The sequence below is a fragment of the Cuculus canorus genome, chromosome 1 (genome assembly GCF_017976375.1).
Source record: "Cuculus canorus isolate bCucCan1 chromosome 1, bCucCan1.pri, whole genome shotgun sequence".
NCBI classification, from domain to species: Eukaryota; Metazoa; Chordata; class Aves; order Cuculiformes; family Cuculidae; genus Cuculus; species Cuculus canorus.
In genome coordinates this window covers 45,691,527-45,708,326 of record NC_071401.1, presented here as the reverse complement: position 1 = coordinate 45,708,326, position 16,800 = coordinate 45,691,527, and the positions used below count along the sequence as shown (strand labels likewise).

General features: G+C 39.5%; 1 protein-coding gene across 34 annotated transcripts in view; it reads right to left on the bottom strand.

Moving 5' to 3' along the window:
* The window catches only part of DLG2 (discs large MAGUK scaffold protein 2), a 1,074,248-nt gene that overhangs the window by 5,765 nt on the left and 1,051,683 nt on the right, over positions 1-16,800 (bottom strand). For all 34 annotated transcript variants that reach the window (XM_054071916.1, XM_054072001.1, XM_054072006.1 and 31 more), the window contains 5 exons: positions 8,492-8,542; positions 7,889-7,990; positions 6,111-6,283; positions 5,308-5,417; positions 614-705 (listed from right to left, as the gene is read on the bottom strand). In XM_054071916.1, coding sequence (XP_053927891.1) covers positions 614-705; positions 5,308-5,417; positions 6,111-6,283; positions 7,889-7,990; positions 8,492-8,542 — 528 coding nt within the window. The remainder of the gene's footprint in view (positions 1-613; positions 706-5,307; positions 5,418-6,110; positions 6,284-7,888; positions 7,991-8,491; positions 8,543-16,800) is intronic.

Sequence of the window (16,800 nt, the reverse complement as noted above, 5' to 3'; positions counted from 1 at the left end):
CAGCCTATTCTTTTCCTGACCTAGTTATAATAAACTCTCTCTTGGCTGCAAAAGTTAACTGCATCAAGCCCAAACTGACACAAAGCTCAGTGTCTATACTCTTAAATTCCTTGTCCCCCTCTGTCAGCAGTTGGAGGGACAAGTAAGAAATTCTGACTATTTCTCCTGAGTAGGGAACTGCCTAAACCTGCCCAAAGGAAATGCTAGAGCCCAGAGCAGGTCTTAAAATCGCTCTTTGCCAGATCAGGAAGGTGATGCCTTTCTATTTCCCTCTTGTGATTCATAGCTTTAGTTCTTGCCTTGAGCTAGTGAGGAATTCTTTGATCTGTACAAATGCAATGATGCAACATTTTTACTGACTTCATTAGAAGCAGGTTGGGGTGAGGGAGGGAATTAAATTCATGCAAACCCATTCCTTCAGGGCATCAAACTTTTGAGGATCTGAATACCACAGTTGCCCTTTAATTTTAGGGAAACAACGGTCCCAGCTATAAGTCTTTACTGTGGGCACACTATACTGATATGCAGTCTAGGCCAGAGACAGAGCTGATCCCGTTGCTTTGCAATAGAGGGCTATACTTTGGGAAACAAATTGTTTTTAATTAAAACATACCTGTAAAATATTCTCCAAATTCTTGTTCTAATTTAATTGCTCGATCATAGGTTTTCTTCGCTTGCTCCTCTGTGAGACGTTTATTCATTTCCCTAGAAACAGAGGAAGTAATCAAGAAGTTTAGATTCTTACTAGAACATCCTTCTGCAAAATATGTTTAACTTCCCCCACAAGGGAAGCCCCAGCCAAGCATGCCTTCCAGGGACACTTCTTGGTTCAGGCATGGGCATGAGTGCCAGATAAGCTGGTGAAGGAGCTGGAGAACCAGTCTTATGAGGAGCGGCTGAGGGAACTGGGGTTGTTTAGCCTGGAGATGAGGAGGCTAATGATGAAATGATTTGTTTTTTGGTGAAGCATTTCTGTTTTGAGAGAGACTTTAATAACTATGAGAAATGAGTTGTCTTGCCTGTGAATGCTCAGCTTTTAATGCTTGCAAAGAATCAAGCTAATACTCATTCAGTGCCTTACACGTATATGCCTGCAGATACCCAAATTAATTAACAACAGCAAATAAGAGCCTTATTCTTCTAGCATTTTCCATAGCATGGATTCATTTTTCTTAACACTTTATGGAAATTTTCTGAGGGAACTAGGAAGGCAAAAGAAGGGAACATCTTGTGTTCTACATAAATCTGATTTAATGTCTTGTACTGAATCATATGATTATAGCATAATGGACTGTATACAGTATGACATGCATGATGCATATAGGAAATTATATGCATAATGGTGCATAAAAAAATTGTCTATGAAGTGCACAACAGTATGAACTTGCTACAGCTAACTCCTACCTGGCTTCTGAAAAACATCCTGAAGTCCAGGATGCAAAAAGATATTTCTAGAAATTACTTAAGTCTTTGTGTATATATAAACTAAACATACAGCTGGAACACTGCTTAGAAATTTAGAAGCTTAGACTGGATAATAGGAAAAATGTCTTTACTGGAAGAGTAGTGAAGCACTAAAAGGCTGCCTAGGGCAATGGTGGAGTCCCCATCCCTGGAGGTGCTCAAAAAGTGTGTAGCTGTGGCACTTTAGGGCAGGGTTTAGTAGGCACAGTGATGTTGGGCTGAAGGTTGGACTGGATGATCTTAGAGGCCTTTCCAACCTTAATGACTCTGTGATTCTATGAAACATATCTCTGGAAGTACCAAGACAATGCAGAGAGCATTCACTTTTGAAGTGAAGAATAAGAAAGATTTCTTTGAAAATTTATGTTGTGTTAAATAAGTAGGTCTAATATATGGCAGTCTGTGTCGCATTGCTAAATTTCTAATAATTCTATTTATTGGAAGGATTGCTATCTAATTGAGTTCAGGTGGGCTTCTCATTAGCTATGCCTATTTGAAGATCTCTTTAGATGACTGAACCAAAACTGCGACTTAATATTGCAAATTCTTAAGCAAAATTAATTTTGATGTCATCTTAATGTTACCGAGACAATATTCTAGCGCTAACAACATCCTCTTCCTTTCAGATCCGTTCCTGGTAAATTTGTTCCTCAAGGTCTTTGTACATCAGAGGAGAAAACACAAATAAAAAATTATAAACAAGCATTTAAAAGTATAAGTAGAAATTTCCTTTACATTTTCACATCGTAGATTTGCCTCGGGTATAAAACTGTTCTAGTTGCATTCATGCCTCTGCCCATCCTGTGCCTTCAGGAGAGGGGATGGAGGAGAGGGAGGACGTGATGTACATCTTTCATACTGAATTAAAATTGCTGTCAAACAAAGGTCCCTTCTAGTTTTTTATTTCCTAGCCAGGGCCCCGTGGAACTGGTGAATTCAAAACACCTGCAGAAAGCTATTTCTTAAGGCATGTTTCCCAGGGTTTTCTTCCTCTCCTGAAGAAGAGCTCACCCAGGCTATCTCTTTGTTACTTTCAGCTTTCATCCCCGTGATCCTACTGCCATCCTCCTTCTTCTAGAGAGAGAGGTGGACTGAGAAGTACCAGCGAGGAACCCTCTGGGATTAAACTTGTGAGGTGGAGTCATGTAGCGTAAGGGAGGAAGGAAGGAAGGAAGGAAGGAAGGAAGGAAGGAAGGAAGGAAGGAAGGAAGGAAGGAAGGAAGGAAGGAAAAAAGTGACATCCAGCTCAGGCCATGTGTACTGATTACTTTCACTCCAATAGCTCCTTATGGTCTTGCTCTGCTCTGGTCATAAATGCTGGCAGGCTGTTTCCAGACAACCAGCAACCAAGTTTTAAGGGCACGTGCATGCTTAATTTATACTTCCTTCACTCTTCTTACCTTCACCATCAGGTGGGTGCAGGGGAGCATATTAGGAGTATTAGTTATGGCAGATAAACCTTTGCAAGCATATTCTATACAGATATAATTCCTGTAATTCTTGTGTTTAGTGGCTACGTATATAGAATCATAGACTCATAGAATCATAGCACCATAGAATCATAGAATCATAGTTTGGGCTGGAAGGGCCCTTCAGATCATCTAGTTCCACCTGCCCTGCCATTGGCTGGGGCACCTACATGATAAAGACACATACATAATAAAGACTGATTGAACACCGTTACACTATCATAAGTATATCCTCTTTCTGTTCCTACCGGGGACTGGTTTACCATGTTAAACTTCTCCATTCTAAAATAATAGTACCTATTAGAAAAGGGCTTTATCCATTCATCTCTGCACATCTTAGAATAAACTACCTCTTACATCACAGCATGTGTTTGTTTAGACAGATCCTGAGTGATTTAGCTTTAGTACTAAGTAAAGTAAATTATTTTCACAAGCAAGGGGCTCAGAATTAGATCATTATTCTCAAGACAATTCTCTAAAACGAATGATACAGGTTATACCGAAAGAGTTCTCATTTCTTAGAAACTAATTTTGGGTGCAGTTTGATAAGATAAATAGACGTTAGATAGATGAAACAGACAAAATATTACTTGCAGGCAGCAGGGGATAAACTAATTTACAATGCCTGATTTAATTATATTTTTCTCCTTTTTCCAGGAGTTGTATCCTGTTTACTTAATTTATTTATTTAAGCCATATTACTGCAAAAAATCCCAAATTAGTAGTGATATATAAAGACATATGCTTTTCCATGAAACTCTGAATTTCTAATTAAGGGTGTCTCCCACAGGGTATTTCAGTAGAAGGAATTCAAAGTCATATAATAGATTTCACTTTGTTTGTCTCTTCATATTGTCAGCACCGAGGCAGGCTTAGATTAACTGAGAATTGTCATGAAGATGCAAAACATTATAACAATCATGCTGTTATTAAACCAAAACAATGCTAATATTTCATTTAGGATAAAACAAGTTAAGCAGATTTAGCAGAATTTTTCTTAATGATATAAATCAGAAGTAAGCTATTCTTCACTCTCCAAATCTAAGCCTGACTTTGATGTCCTTCTTCTAAAATACCATCTCTCTTTGACACTAAATAGCCCCCATTACTCCTCCACTTCCAGTACGGTACCCAGAACCAGGGCAGTGCTCCGGATGAGGCCTCATCCATTACCGGTAAAACAAATATCTTGTCTGTTGTGTCCTTACACAACACCGATGTGCCCACAGCAGCAGTTTCCTTTTTTGCAACTGTATTATCCACCCATTCATATTCCTAAGCGATGCATCCCAACTGCTAGATGCTTTTCTGCAGTGCTGTAGCTTAATTAGTCCCTGCTTGTACTTGTACATTTCATTTTCTTTCCTTTGTCAGTGCTGAATATTATCTTACTGATTTTACATTGAGTTTTAATCTTATCCTTCAGAGTGCTTTCTACCTCCCTCAGCCTTGAGTTATTCACAAACTTTATGAAAGCATTGCCCAATTTCATCAAAATAACAAGTAGTATCAAGTAGGAACACAGCTCAGGAAATATACTTGTAGGATTTCTGTTGCCTTCCCAGTTTAACAGTGCCATTTTCAATGACTGACAATGGTTCTGCACGTGCTCACTAGTCTCCCCATATTTCCCTAAGCTGCTACTGGGAGTGTCCCATGGAGCTAGAATAAAGATCAGGATGGAATACAATTATTGATATCCATCTCATCAAAGAAGGAAATAGGACTGATTTGATTTGCCCTTGATAGACAAACATTGACTGCCTTATAACCTTTTTATTCTCTCAGTTTTGTACTTGAGTTGTTTAACTGTTCCCTGGATCCCAGTGTTTTCCTGAATATTGAAATTAGGTTGCCTGGTGACAGCAGGGAGTTATTGCCTTCTCTTTCCTTCTTTAAGTGTTAACTTTGTCCCTCTCTAGTCCCATGGGTCCTTTCCTATCCTCTTGCAGACCTTCTGGTAAATGAAGGGCTGATGAAGAGGCACACCCTGCAAATCTGATAGAGACTTATCCTCTGTGACCAGGCTCTGCACCCCAAGAGTGCCCAAGGCTGGATGGGACAAGCCACGCTGCATGAGTCCTTGGTGAACTTGCTGCACAGGTTGGAACAAGCACTCTAAGCACTGGTGGGGAGTCCTGCATGGTCCAGCACGTAAGACTACATATCTCATGGTTCGAAGGCAGCTTTGGCTTATTGCTTGAGATGCCAGGCTACAGTGGATGGCAGGCAGGAAGAGCAAGTCTTCACTGTTCCTACTTCATCTCGTTATTAGTGATTTGTAGAGGCCAGGCAAAATGTAAACTCAGGATCTGTCTTGTGCCACTTCAGGCTGTACCCTGAAAATAAAACCCTTCAACAAGTTTATACTTACATCAGAGGCTCCCACGATTTAGGCTTAATGAAGATAGCGATGGGATAGAGTTGTGCAACTTGTAGTCGTTTGATAGCATTTCCTGACACATCAAGTATACAGTGCTTGCCCTGTTGGAAACAGATGAGGATGTGTTTATTTTTGCGCCATTTGCTGCAGATCAGCCAAAAGGTGGGAAACAACTCAGTGATGCTGTCCTCTGGAGTGGGGCCATTACTGGCACACCAAGGAAAGGATACACTAGGGCACACACTCTTCTCTTTGCTCTTTCGTTTAGGCACTAATACAAAATCTACACTGGAGATATGGGAACAAACTTGTTTTGTATTTTTATTGGGATGAAGTCAGTGTGGGGGAAAGGATTTTCTTCAGAAATGAGGAAAATCAGGTCATTAAATGTAATAGAATATCTGTATTCTTACTGGTTAATTTAGCTCTTGTTTGTGTCAAAGACTCCCTGTGTCACCTGAAGCAAGTTATTTAATCTCTCTGCCCTTAGTTCCTTTGCCTCTGTGAAAGGGAGATAAGTTTATTTACCTGTCTTATAGAGGTAAGAGGGAAGGTTGTTTCAGATTGTACTTGAGGCACTGTGTTACATTTCTGAATCCATGGTGGTACATTGAGATAAAGTGCCAAGAATTCAAAGTCAGAGACTCCACTTGTGACATAATTCTAAAGCCTATAAATATTAGGATGTCATTTTGCAGATATTTTATTTTCTTAGCTGAAGAGTCCTGTCTGAGATACAATGTGAAAACAAAACAGATTGTGTTGTATGGGCAATAAAACTAGCATCAACTTACCCTTTCTGCCACGAATCTCACAGACTGGACACTAGTTCCATATAAATTATCATTGTACTGCCCAGCTTCTATAAATTTGTGCTCTTGGATATCTTTTTCCATTTGTTCTCTTGAAATGACAAAATGATAATCTCTCCCATCCACTTCATAGTCACGCTTTGGCCGTGTGGTATCTGCATGAAACAAAAGAAAGGTGATCAAATACTCTATAAAATCATTTAATGCAAAAAATGCAGCAGTTAAGATTTGTTCTGGGGACAATGCTGGGTCTGCTCTAAGTGGAAATGCTCCACATGCATAAGCAGATACTTGGCTACTACATAATGTTTTCAAGGGAGTCACAACGGTAAAGCTGTCTTTTTATTGTATCACCTTCTGATGCTTACCTCCAATTGACACTTACAGGCTAATTTAAAGTTGGAATTTACCAGAATTCCACATTTTTTTCAGGTGGATCACACACAAACCTCACATACAACATGCATTCTAGATTAGAAATGTAATTTTATTACAGTGATAAAATGGATCACAAACTCATCAGTTTAACATAGCCTTAATTATAAACCTAATGCTGATCTCATCTCTAGTAGTTTTAATCTGGTGTATTTGAAGAGACAATGGTTTAAAATGGAGTAAGACTGTAATGAATGCCTGAAATACACACTCAACAAGCTTTAATGGTCCAAATATAAACACTCTGCTTAATTCAGTGTCTGATATTGCTTTCAGATTAGGCAGTCTAGATCTCAAACAAATCACAGATTACTGTGTATTTTTAGTGATGGATGCTGTGTAACTGATTTGAAACATTTTTCATTTTACCAATATGAAAAACTTTTATCTTTTTTAATTAAGCCCAAATTAGAATAAAATCATAGAATGCTTTGATTTGGAAGGGACCTTTACAGATCATCTAATCCACCCCTCACTGTAGGAGCAGGCACATCTTTAACTCTACCAGATTGCTCAAAGCCCCATCCAACCTGACTTTGAACGTTTCCAGGGATGGGACCTCCGCTACCTGCATGGGCAACATGTTCCAGTGTTTCACCACCCTCACTGTAAAAAACCTCTTTCTTATATCCAGTCTAAATCTACTCTCCCTCACTTTAAAATCACCACCCTGTGTCCTACCGCTACACCCCCTAATAAAGCGCCCCCCCCCAGCCTTCCTGTAGGCCTCCTTTAAGTACTGAAAGGCTGATATAAGGTCTTCTTGGAGCCTTCTCTTCTCCAGGCTGAACAATCCCAACAGTCTCAGCCTGTCTTCGTAAATGAGGTGCTCTAGGTCTTGGATTATCTTTGTGGCCTTCCCATGGATCTTCTCCAACAGCTCCATGTCCTTCCTGTGCTGAGCATCCCAAAGCTGGTTGCAGGGCTCCAGGAGAGGTCTCATGAGAGTTGAGTAGATTGGTAGAGTCACCTCTCTTGACCTGCTGTCATGCTTCTTTTGATGCAGCCCAGGATATGGTTGGCCTTCTGGGCTGTGAGTGCAAATTGTTGTCATATTAATTGATGGATTAACTAGGTTAGTGGCTTGGAGGCTCCTTGTTTAAACAGATGATACAGCTTTTGAAACAATTCTTTTGAGAAGTTCTTTTAGGCCTTCACAATCTTTTTTTCTTTGTTCCTTTCCACTTCTTTGTCCAATGGAAAAATGGCTTTTGAGAAACTCAACTACATATAGTTCATGGATGCTGCTTTCACAGCAATTTACTTAATGTGTGACACCATCAGATATGACTCTGCTGCAGAAGAAGGAGTAAAATCATACTTACGTGGTACGCACGACCCAAACTTGTCCGGGAATTCAGATATCAAATCATCGTTGATACGATCTTTCATAGGACCCAGAATAATAACCGGCCTGGTGTAATTAACTGAACAACAAAAAAGAAAGGCACATTTTGATGATCTTACTGGTAATAAGAGTAAATCTTGCCAAAGATGCACTAACCACAGTTGTTGCATTTATGTATGAAGACTTAAGCATATATTTTATTGATGAATATTTTATTCATTGACATGGATAATGGAAATGGGACTGGTATCACAAATGTGTAAGTATTCATATTTGCTATAGCTCAACAAGGTCACTTGCAAATGCTTGCAGATGGACTCTCATAAATATTTTGTAGACTGATTAATGTTTTAATTAGTAAAGGCTGTGAGAACATACTGGGGAGAGTCCTGAGAATGTTAAGAAGCAAAGTCTAACAAGGGAGGTCATTACGTCATTTCTTTTGTATGCGATAGACCAAGTGACCAAGAAAAACAAGCTACAGAGAATCTGGGTCTAGCACGGCAAGGCTTACTGCTCTGTTGGCGTCCAAAATGTGAAATGAATAATGAACAGTGACAAAAAATCAGATGAAACTTACTTTCCTGTCTTGTGACAGGTTCATAAGAAAGGATGCAGTCTTCTTGGCCTCCTGATGAGAGAAGAAAGAGAAGAGATTGAAGATTACAAAAAACATACTAAGTACTAAAGCTTGATTAAGTGCTTCACATAGAGACAGACTGGGTTCAACACTCCTCTCTGGTAATGCTCACACCTGAACCATTCCAAAGTCCCTTAAAACTTCAAAGTGCAGAGAACACTTTTTCCCTTCTGTCCCTTGCCATGTGTTTCAATTATCTTTTCTAAAAACGGGCTTTTTCAATGATGGGCAATAAGGCTGCATTTATTAATTTGATAACAAGGCTGTTTACAAGGATAGTGCTGAAATTTAAGATGCAATGCTTTTGCTTGCCTGATTATTAATGCCCTGTCGTGCTGCTGCAAGGCAAATCCATGGGCTATCTAAACTGAACAATTGTTATTTTCAGAATACATTAGTTTTTGTTGATCATCCTTTTGCGTAGAACCTCTATATTTTATTCACAGCCTAACATAGTGCTATGAGCTGTTGGCTGACCCTTACCTTTTCTCTAAACTTGAAGCTCACAGCATCATATTTTTACACACTTGCCCTCCCTCCACTCTAACACAGTGCTGCTTCCTCATGGTGACATTCAAAAGCAGAGAAATTTGCCATGAGAAAAAAGCAGTGCTATATGGACCATGAATTGGGTGCAGCTATAGAGCCCCAATGAATCACTGTTCTCTCCTGTATGAGAGTGCAAGAGGAGAAGAGGGAACATTCCTCAAAATACTGCACGAATAATTCCTGCACATTTCTCTTTCTGTGTCTCAGCCATGTACTTGGTACCAAATAAGGGCTCTGGCAGTTTCTGAATATGACTTCAGCTTAGCAAAGTTTAAAATTCTGGTTTTATCCCTACTCAGTTCAGGACTTATCTCTGAGAAGATACACAGATGGAATTTTGCAACTGATTTAGATACTATGGAAGAAAGAATGTCATAAAGCATAGTAGGGCTTATAAAATAGAGAGTTGCCTTCATTTCATCTGCTTGGATACATGTGAGTCTGTGTTACGTTACTCTGGTGGGCTCCTCTCAAATCAAAGTGTCCACAAGCAGGGGAAGTGTGCTGCCTAACATAATGGACAATATAGGTAGGATTTAGAGGGGGGCTACAGCTCACCCTGAAGTCCAACTGCTATTTGAGTCACTATTGAGGCTCCATTACCTGTATTAACAAATTTGTAGTGGATGCGATGCCTATCTCCCAAGCAGGTACAAAACTGATTGTAATTTAGTCTTAAGCTGACTCCCACCCCATGAATCTAATATGCAGAGAGATATTTTTTGTGATATATTATCTAGGCAGTTGTGAGAAAAAAAAGCCTTTCAAGTGTGTCTAAAAAAGCCTTTCAAGTAAAAAGAATGTTGCAATTAAGGATGAATACATAAAAAGCAAATTAAAAAATGTACTGATGTGTTAGGAAAGAAGGAGAACAGACAGGACCAACTCCAACCTAGCAATGGTGCTGAAGCAGCAAAGGAGAAAACTGTTTTTAATAAAAGGCAGAAATTAGACAGCTTTTGAGGGCTTGGCAACATAACGTCTGAGGAGTGTGGATAATGGATTTTCTTTTCAATGTTTGGTACTGTAATCCTTTGATTAACTTTGGTTTAACTTCTGCTTTTTGCAATGTTAAAAACCTGGAATTATTGTCACACTAGAATTCATACATCGGATGTAATATTTTTCTTTAAGTTTCTCTGGGAATTCTGGGATGCTATAAAAATTAGGATGTCCCACTCCACTGGACATTAAATGATACTCCTGCACTGTCCGCATTCAAGCCCCCAGAAGTCAAGGCCATGATTTTCAATGGCCTGAGAAAGTCAGTCTTGGGATGGACAATGAAGCCATCATGTACTAAACATGTCGAGGGGAGGCTGTTTGCACGAATAGAATTTTATACCTGAAAATACTAGTTTCAATGGCGTTCAGATCCACAGAAGGGGATTAATTTCAGCTAATTTTAGAAATCTGTATCGTGAGTGTTTATGTCTGAGCTAGCCTTTGACTATCGTTTAGCATTGGTGTATGCCTAGAAAAGGACAAGTATTTATTCTTAGATGTGACTCATCTGACCTGTTTCAGATATCTACTTCGGGATACAGGAAAAAGTCAGAAAGGGCATGTTTGTCTCCATTGTCTCATAATGGTATTTAAACAGGAAGGTCAGAGCAGACGTATGCATCTAAACAACAGAATCCCATGGGAGTGACAGTGACAAGTACAACTGAAGGAAAATGACTCTATTGTTAAACTTCTCTTCATGGGCTAGTATTTGACTTTGGCACAGAATTATAAGCCAGCATGAATTTCGCATTCTGTTTTGCCCAGTCTCTACAAGACATGTCCACATGCTGAAGCTGTTGTTATATCCATGCTATCAGAAAGGTATGAGCAATGGAGATGAACAAAGTAGTAATTTCGTGGAAGTCTTGTGAAACTGTGGCCAGATTGAAGACAAAGAAAGAACTCCAGACCACTCAACTGCAGTTCATGTCATTAGAAAGTACTGCAGCAAGTGAGGAGAAACTTTGAGGCTGACGGTGATACACAGGGACTTAAAATATAGACCACTTTCTGATTGAGGGCTCTTCAGCATTGAGTGTCACACTCAACACGGAGTGTGAGCATGAGGGAAAGCTGCACCATTCCCACTACTTTATTTTCCTGGAAAAGGGACTCAGGAAGCTAAAGTTTCTATGCGAATAAAATCCTTCCAAGTACTGTCCAGACAAAATCCTCTAAGTCCTCAGAGGCTAATATGCATGTTAACTGTACCAGATGGTGTTCTTTAATGATCTCTACTCAGTCGGTACTGCACCATTTTGAAGTAGTCCATACAGTATTGAGTATAATGAAGAGCCCTAGAGTAAATCAATGATCAGATTGCTATAACCTTGTGATGGCTTTGAGGTTCGAGACACAATGTGAAATTCTGCAGGACATAGGCTTTTATTAATCATTTGACTAAGCCTCATTTACCACCCACATTAATGGTTTAATTGGCACAGGTTAGCCATATTGATCTGGAAAAATCTTTGTGAAATTTAACGGACAAAACAAAAAGATAAAAAAAAAAAAGCCCTTTCTGTATGATTTTGGCATGGTGTCTTGTTCTCCAGTAGAATTCCACGAAGTCAAAAGGAGAAGAAAGATACAAAAAGAGAAGAAAGAAACAAAAAGAGAAGAAAGAAAAAGGGAACTTTCCTCATCCTAGCATCCTTACGAGTAAAATGATTGGATGATTTTCACTTTCCCAGGATCATGATGGCTCTGCTTCCCTTTGTTCTTGGTTTGCCTCTTGGTGAGTTCGCTCAGGAACTGAAGAACAACTGGAGTTTGTTACAACTCGCAGCCTCTATAAGCTGGGCAGAGAGGTTTTGCATGGTCAGATGACTTTCATAAGGACTACTAATTTCAACTCTTTAGAGAGCCGAAACATGGTGTTTCAGAGGAGTAGTCCTAAAATAGATTTTAGGGCTTATGTCTATTTTCCCTTTCTGGTTAGATGGCAGAAGTTCTGTGAAAGACTCAAAATGACAACATAAAATAGGCAAATACCAGGCATTTTTTGTGTAACCCATAAAAAGGTTCCATTTCCTGCTGTCTTGTCAAAGCATCCAGAGCTTCCACAGTTCTGGTATAACTGCACCCAGCATGAGTAATGGGATAGGAGAACTCCTGTGGTGCAGGCACCATGTAACCAAACACCCATCCTCATCAAGCATCTTATGCTGTGGGAATCAATGATTTTGGCATTCTGTTAATGGATGTGAATGAAAAAATCTTGGAAGGAATCTAAGGCAAAGAATATTAAAGAAGTAGTACTTATGAGGACAGCTAAAAATTATTTTAGACTTCAGAAATATTAAGGGGAATTTTTGTGTTCATTAAAATTGCTGGACTAGTTAAGCTGGCTACTATTAATACACATGTGAAATACAACTATATCAGATAAATTAATTTTATTTTTGAGCCCTTTCCTGAATTTTGGTGTTCAGTGGGATCTAAAATCAAAGAAGGCTCTTTTGTCTTTCACCATCCATTTGGGTTTTGGGCTAATGTATGAATTACCTGAGTTGGATTCACTAGAACTTGGAGAAATTAATTTCTTGTTTCACTTCATCTGCACAAACTACACTGGACAGTCAAAATGCTAACCTCTGTTTGGCACAATATCCATTCCCTGGATCTCAGTTTATGTAGGTAAACACATGATTTGGACAAATGTTGATAGCTATGGAAGGCCGGAAATCCAATATGTAAAAATCATCCGTAGTAGAAGAATGAATTTATGACTGAAAAAGGGTCTTGCACTTTTTGTTTAAGATCAACATGGTTTCAGAGGGCTGAAAATGAGGCCTCAGTACCTGTGCCAATTTGAGTGTACCTGGGAAGTATACTAATCCTTGGGAACTGTAAGAGCCAATGTAAGTGTCCTAATTAATCAGTGGCCTAACATAATAATCACGACTCCTGTAACTTTGTTCTGAGTCTTCAAATCTCATTACAAGAGTGATTTGCTGACTTGTTGACAGAGGGTAAAAATTTTTGTTTCTAACATTTCCCTTATTTTAAACTTTTAGGGATGCATTGCCTCTCTAGGTAATTGGTGCAATCAAAACCAGTTATGCAATTTGGCTAAATAGATGTGGTAATGTGCCTGTAATTTGGATGACAGCTGTAAAAACCTTTACTGAACTGTGTGTAAAAGCATTACCACACATATGCAGTAGACAGACTTGAAATTCATGGCCATTATGAAAATCATGTTTCGCAAAATAGAAACTGATGAGTCCGCTGTAAAAATATGTTCTTGCAGGCTTGGTTTGATAGAGATTTCAGAACATTTTAAGTTAGAGACCTCAAAATAAACTTCCAATCAGGTTTGATGTGCTGGTTCAGTGCTAAGACAGAGTTGTCTGTATGCATCCTTATCACAACAAGAACAACTTTCTACTAGACCAGGACTTTATATACTGCTCTGCAAACTTGGTTTTACTGGTGAGAAGGGGTGCAAATCAACTAATGCAGATAGGACCTTCATATTAGCATGGACAACATAATGCAGTAGCACTCATGTGGCAGCTCAACCCCTTTAAGATCAGACCAACGTTGGTTCCTCACTCAAAAACACTTTTAAATTTTTTTGTAAAGGGACAGATTCTGCTGTCAAATGTGTTTGTGACTCCACCTGAAGTTAACGGAGATTAAGTTTATTTGTTGGCATAAAGAAAATCACACTGTTGGCTCCAAGTCTTTTGCTCAATACAAACCCAGAGCACAGGCAGAAGAAATCAGGTTTAGTGCCTGCTACAGCCTTGTAGCTAAGGAGTGACCGAATAATTTTGTCTTGAGACCACATAGGAGAAATCTCAATTATATTGTAATTTTAAAATAAAAAGTACCTGACCTCTGCAGAAAAGTTGAATTTTTAAGCTCCAAGCCCAAGACATGAGCAATAATGCAGCCAGATACTCAGATTTTAAGTAACATAGTTTTCTAAATAAATGCAAATACATCAAAATCTATCCTAAAAAAAGACCGATCAGTTTGTAAGTCCTTTATTAATCACTGTCCAGGGCTCAGCCTGGACAGCTCTCCAAAAACTTTAATATCACTTTTGGTAGTTGTACTCCTGATTTGGAATGGTTCTGGGGATAATCGTGTCATACAGGTTTCAACACTAGTTACTTTTCACTAAATGCCCATTATGAGAAGCAAAAGTTAGAGGAACATCTTAAAGCAATTGCCAGAGACCCTCAAGGAAAAACGCAGAACACTTCAGTCTGTACTCCAGCCACCCTGTTTTTATAGGGACAAATACGAACATCTGCAGGAAAACATGTGACACTGGCTAGTAATTTCTTACCCACACACTTTTTTTGTCCTGGCCAATGTGTGAATTGCTGATTTCCACAATTCAGAAAACAATGGTTCAGGCAACCTTTTTTTCTTCCTGGGGAAACAGTAGCCAGAAGAGGTGTTGGGACAGGTTCACAGTCCTGTCCAAAGCCCTCGTGCTCTCCAGCAGTTTGCTATTTGCTCCCTATGAATTTTTCAGCTTTTTTGTCTCTTCTTTGTATGCCCCATTTCACCAGTGCACAGGCTGAGGGCTAGGCGAGCTTGCAAGCCAACACACATAGCGTCCTCATGGGGAACTATAGTGTCTCCCCTTGAACACAGATTCTCCTCAAAATATCACTATGTCACACTGAAGAACAGTTCTGCAACATAGCTGGCTCCAAATGTAGTAAAACCAAACTTCATTCTGGGCCCCGTTCACAGCTCCCCAGGTGCAAACAAGAAGAGTAGAAATAATAACTGTGTGCTGTCATATTCTACCAGAAATGAGCTTTACACTCAGCACCTATTATTTTTCTTCCTTGCACTAGGAATAAGTAAATAGAAGGCAGTGAGGAATATGTCTTTAGGAAATGTCCACAGACTAGGTCTGACAATTACTCTTCCCACATAGGGGATATTGATAGGCTTTTACTGTGCACCATCCTCTCTCAACAGTCCCACAAGGTCAGAACTGCAGTGAAATAAGGTGACTTCTTCATGGTAGGACTCATCTCTCTTATCTCCATTCCCTCACAATTTATTGACTGCTCTCTCTCACCACTTGCCTCTCACTCTCCTTTGTCTGATTCATCTCTTCTCCTGAGTGATAATTTTTCTAGGGGAGATTTGCTGCAATGAGCTATGCAGTAGGAGGTAGTGTTGACACAGGGTAGCCTGGGGATCTAGAGAGAAACCATCTGAACTCAAGAGAGCTGCAAGTCCCCGTAGGAGATATACCATGGCCAAATAGTGACTGAACGCACAGTCAGGCTAGAGTTAACATGTCATTGTGGTCAACTGAATCATTGTTTTCCAAAAGCTGGTGACCAAAGCTGATGGTTGCCTAAGGTCATGCCTTCAAATATCATGTCAGCTCATGCTAATAAATTCTTAGCAAATGGAATTAGTCTCTTTGTGAAGCAGGTCATGGATTTTAAAGCCGCTTTCATGTGACATAACCAAAGATTGGCTTCCTCTGCTGCTAAACGGCATAGTTCTGTTAAGGGCAGAGAAGAAGCCCTGCTTGCATCTTCTACATCAAGAAGTAGTTGTCGGGCACACCAGTAATATATTTGGGGCACTCCTGCCAACAGGATGTAGACTGGATGCTGTACAGATGAAACAGGAGCTTGCTCAACAGGAAACCACCCAGCTATAGGCAGTTGTTAACCCATCACTACCTTTCCTTCCAATTATATGCATCCCAACTAACTTCCCCAAACCATTTCTATCCCTTTTCTTGCACCTCAAAACATATACTGTGTTAAAAACTATCGCACAGCCAATGAGGAAGTGGCTGTCTGGCCTGTCTTATAATGAAGATTGGGAACCAGGTTTTGTGGACCTGTCCTACATGTTTGGCTGCAACTAGGTACCGCTGTAAGGTCTCCTGTTCAGGACTATTCATCAGGCATAGGATGTTCTCAGCCATCAGCCTAGATTCTCCTCTGTGCTTTTACCCTGAGCTCACCCCAAAATAAATGACACCTGGAGGAGATTTGACTCAAGCAAGCTTTTGAAAATTAACTTATTGACTCATTCCTGATTGTAAAGTCAGTCTGTGGAAAGAGCATCTCGTATTTCAAACATAAAATCCTCTTCTCCTCCTCAGCAGAGAACACGTTAAAAATAAAACAGTTCAGAACTCAGTCTTGGCAGTTCAAGAGCACCTACTGTTTTCTTGTGACTCTGGCAATTGCTTTCCAAGGAAACCTTTGCAATACAAGAGAATACAAACTAATTTACCATTTCTGAGCTGCATAAGATTAGCTGTTTTACTGAAACAAACCAGTGTTTATTAACAGAGCTCAACTGCTATGCACTATATCATGACTAGTAAACACGAGGTATGATACCAATGATTACCTGAGCGTATGTGGGTGCTTAGCACAAGTGCTGTGTGACTGGTGGAAAATCTGATTTGCTAAACAAATGGCTTGAAAGAAAATTAAACATCTGAGTGATTTAGTAAGCAATCTATCATTTTAATTGCCATTTATTACGTTTCCAGTCATTTATTTAATGCCTTATTTTACTTTTCAACACTTCTAGAAAAATATTTATAGAGCTAAATTTTGGGGTATTTCTAATAATTAATTGTACCCAGTATATACAATCTGCCTCTTGGCTATATGACCACATGGATACTGTAATTCCAGCCAAATGAGATTGCAGGGTTGGGACCTTCAATT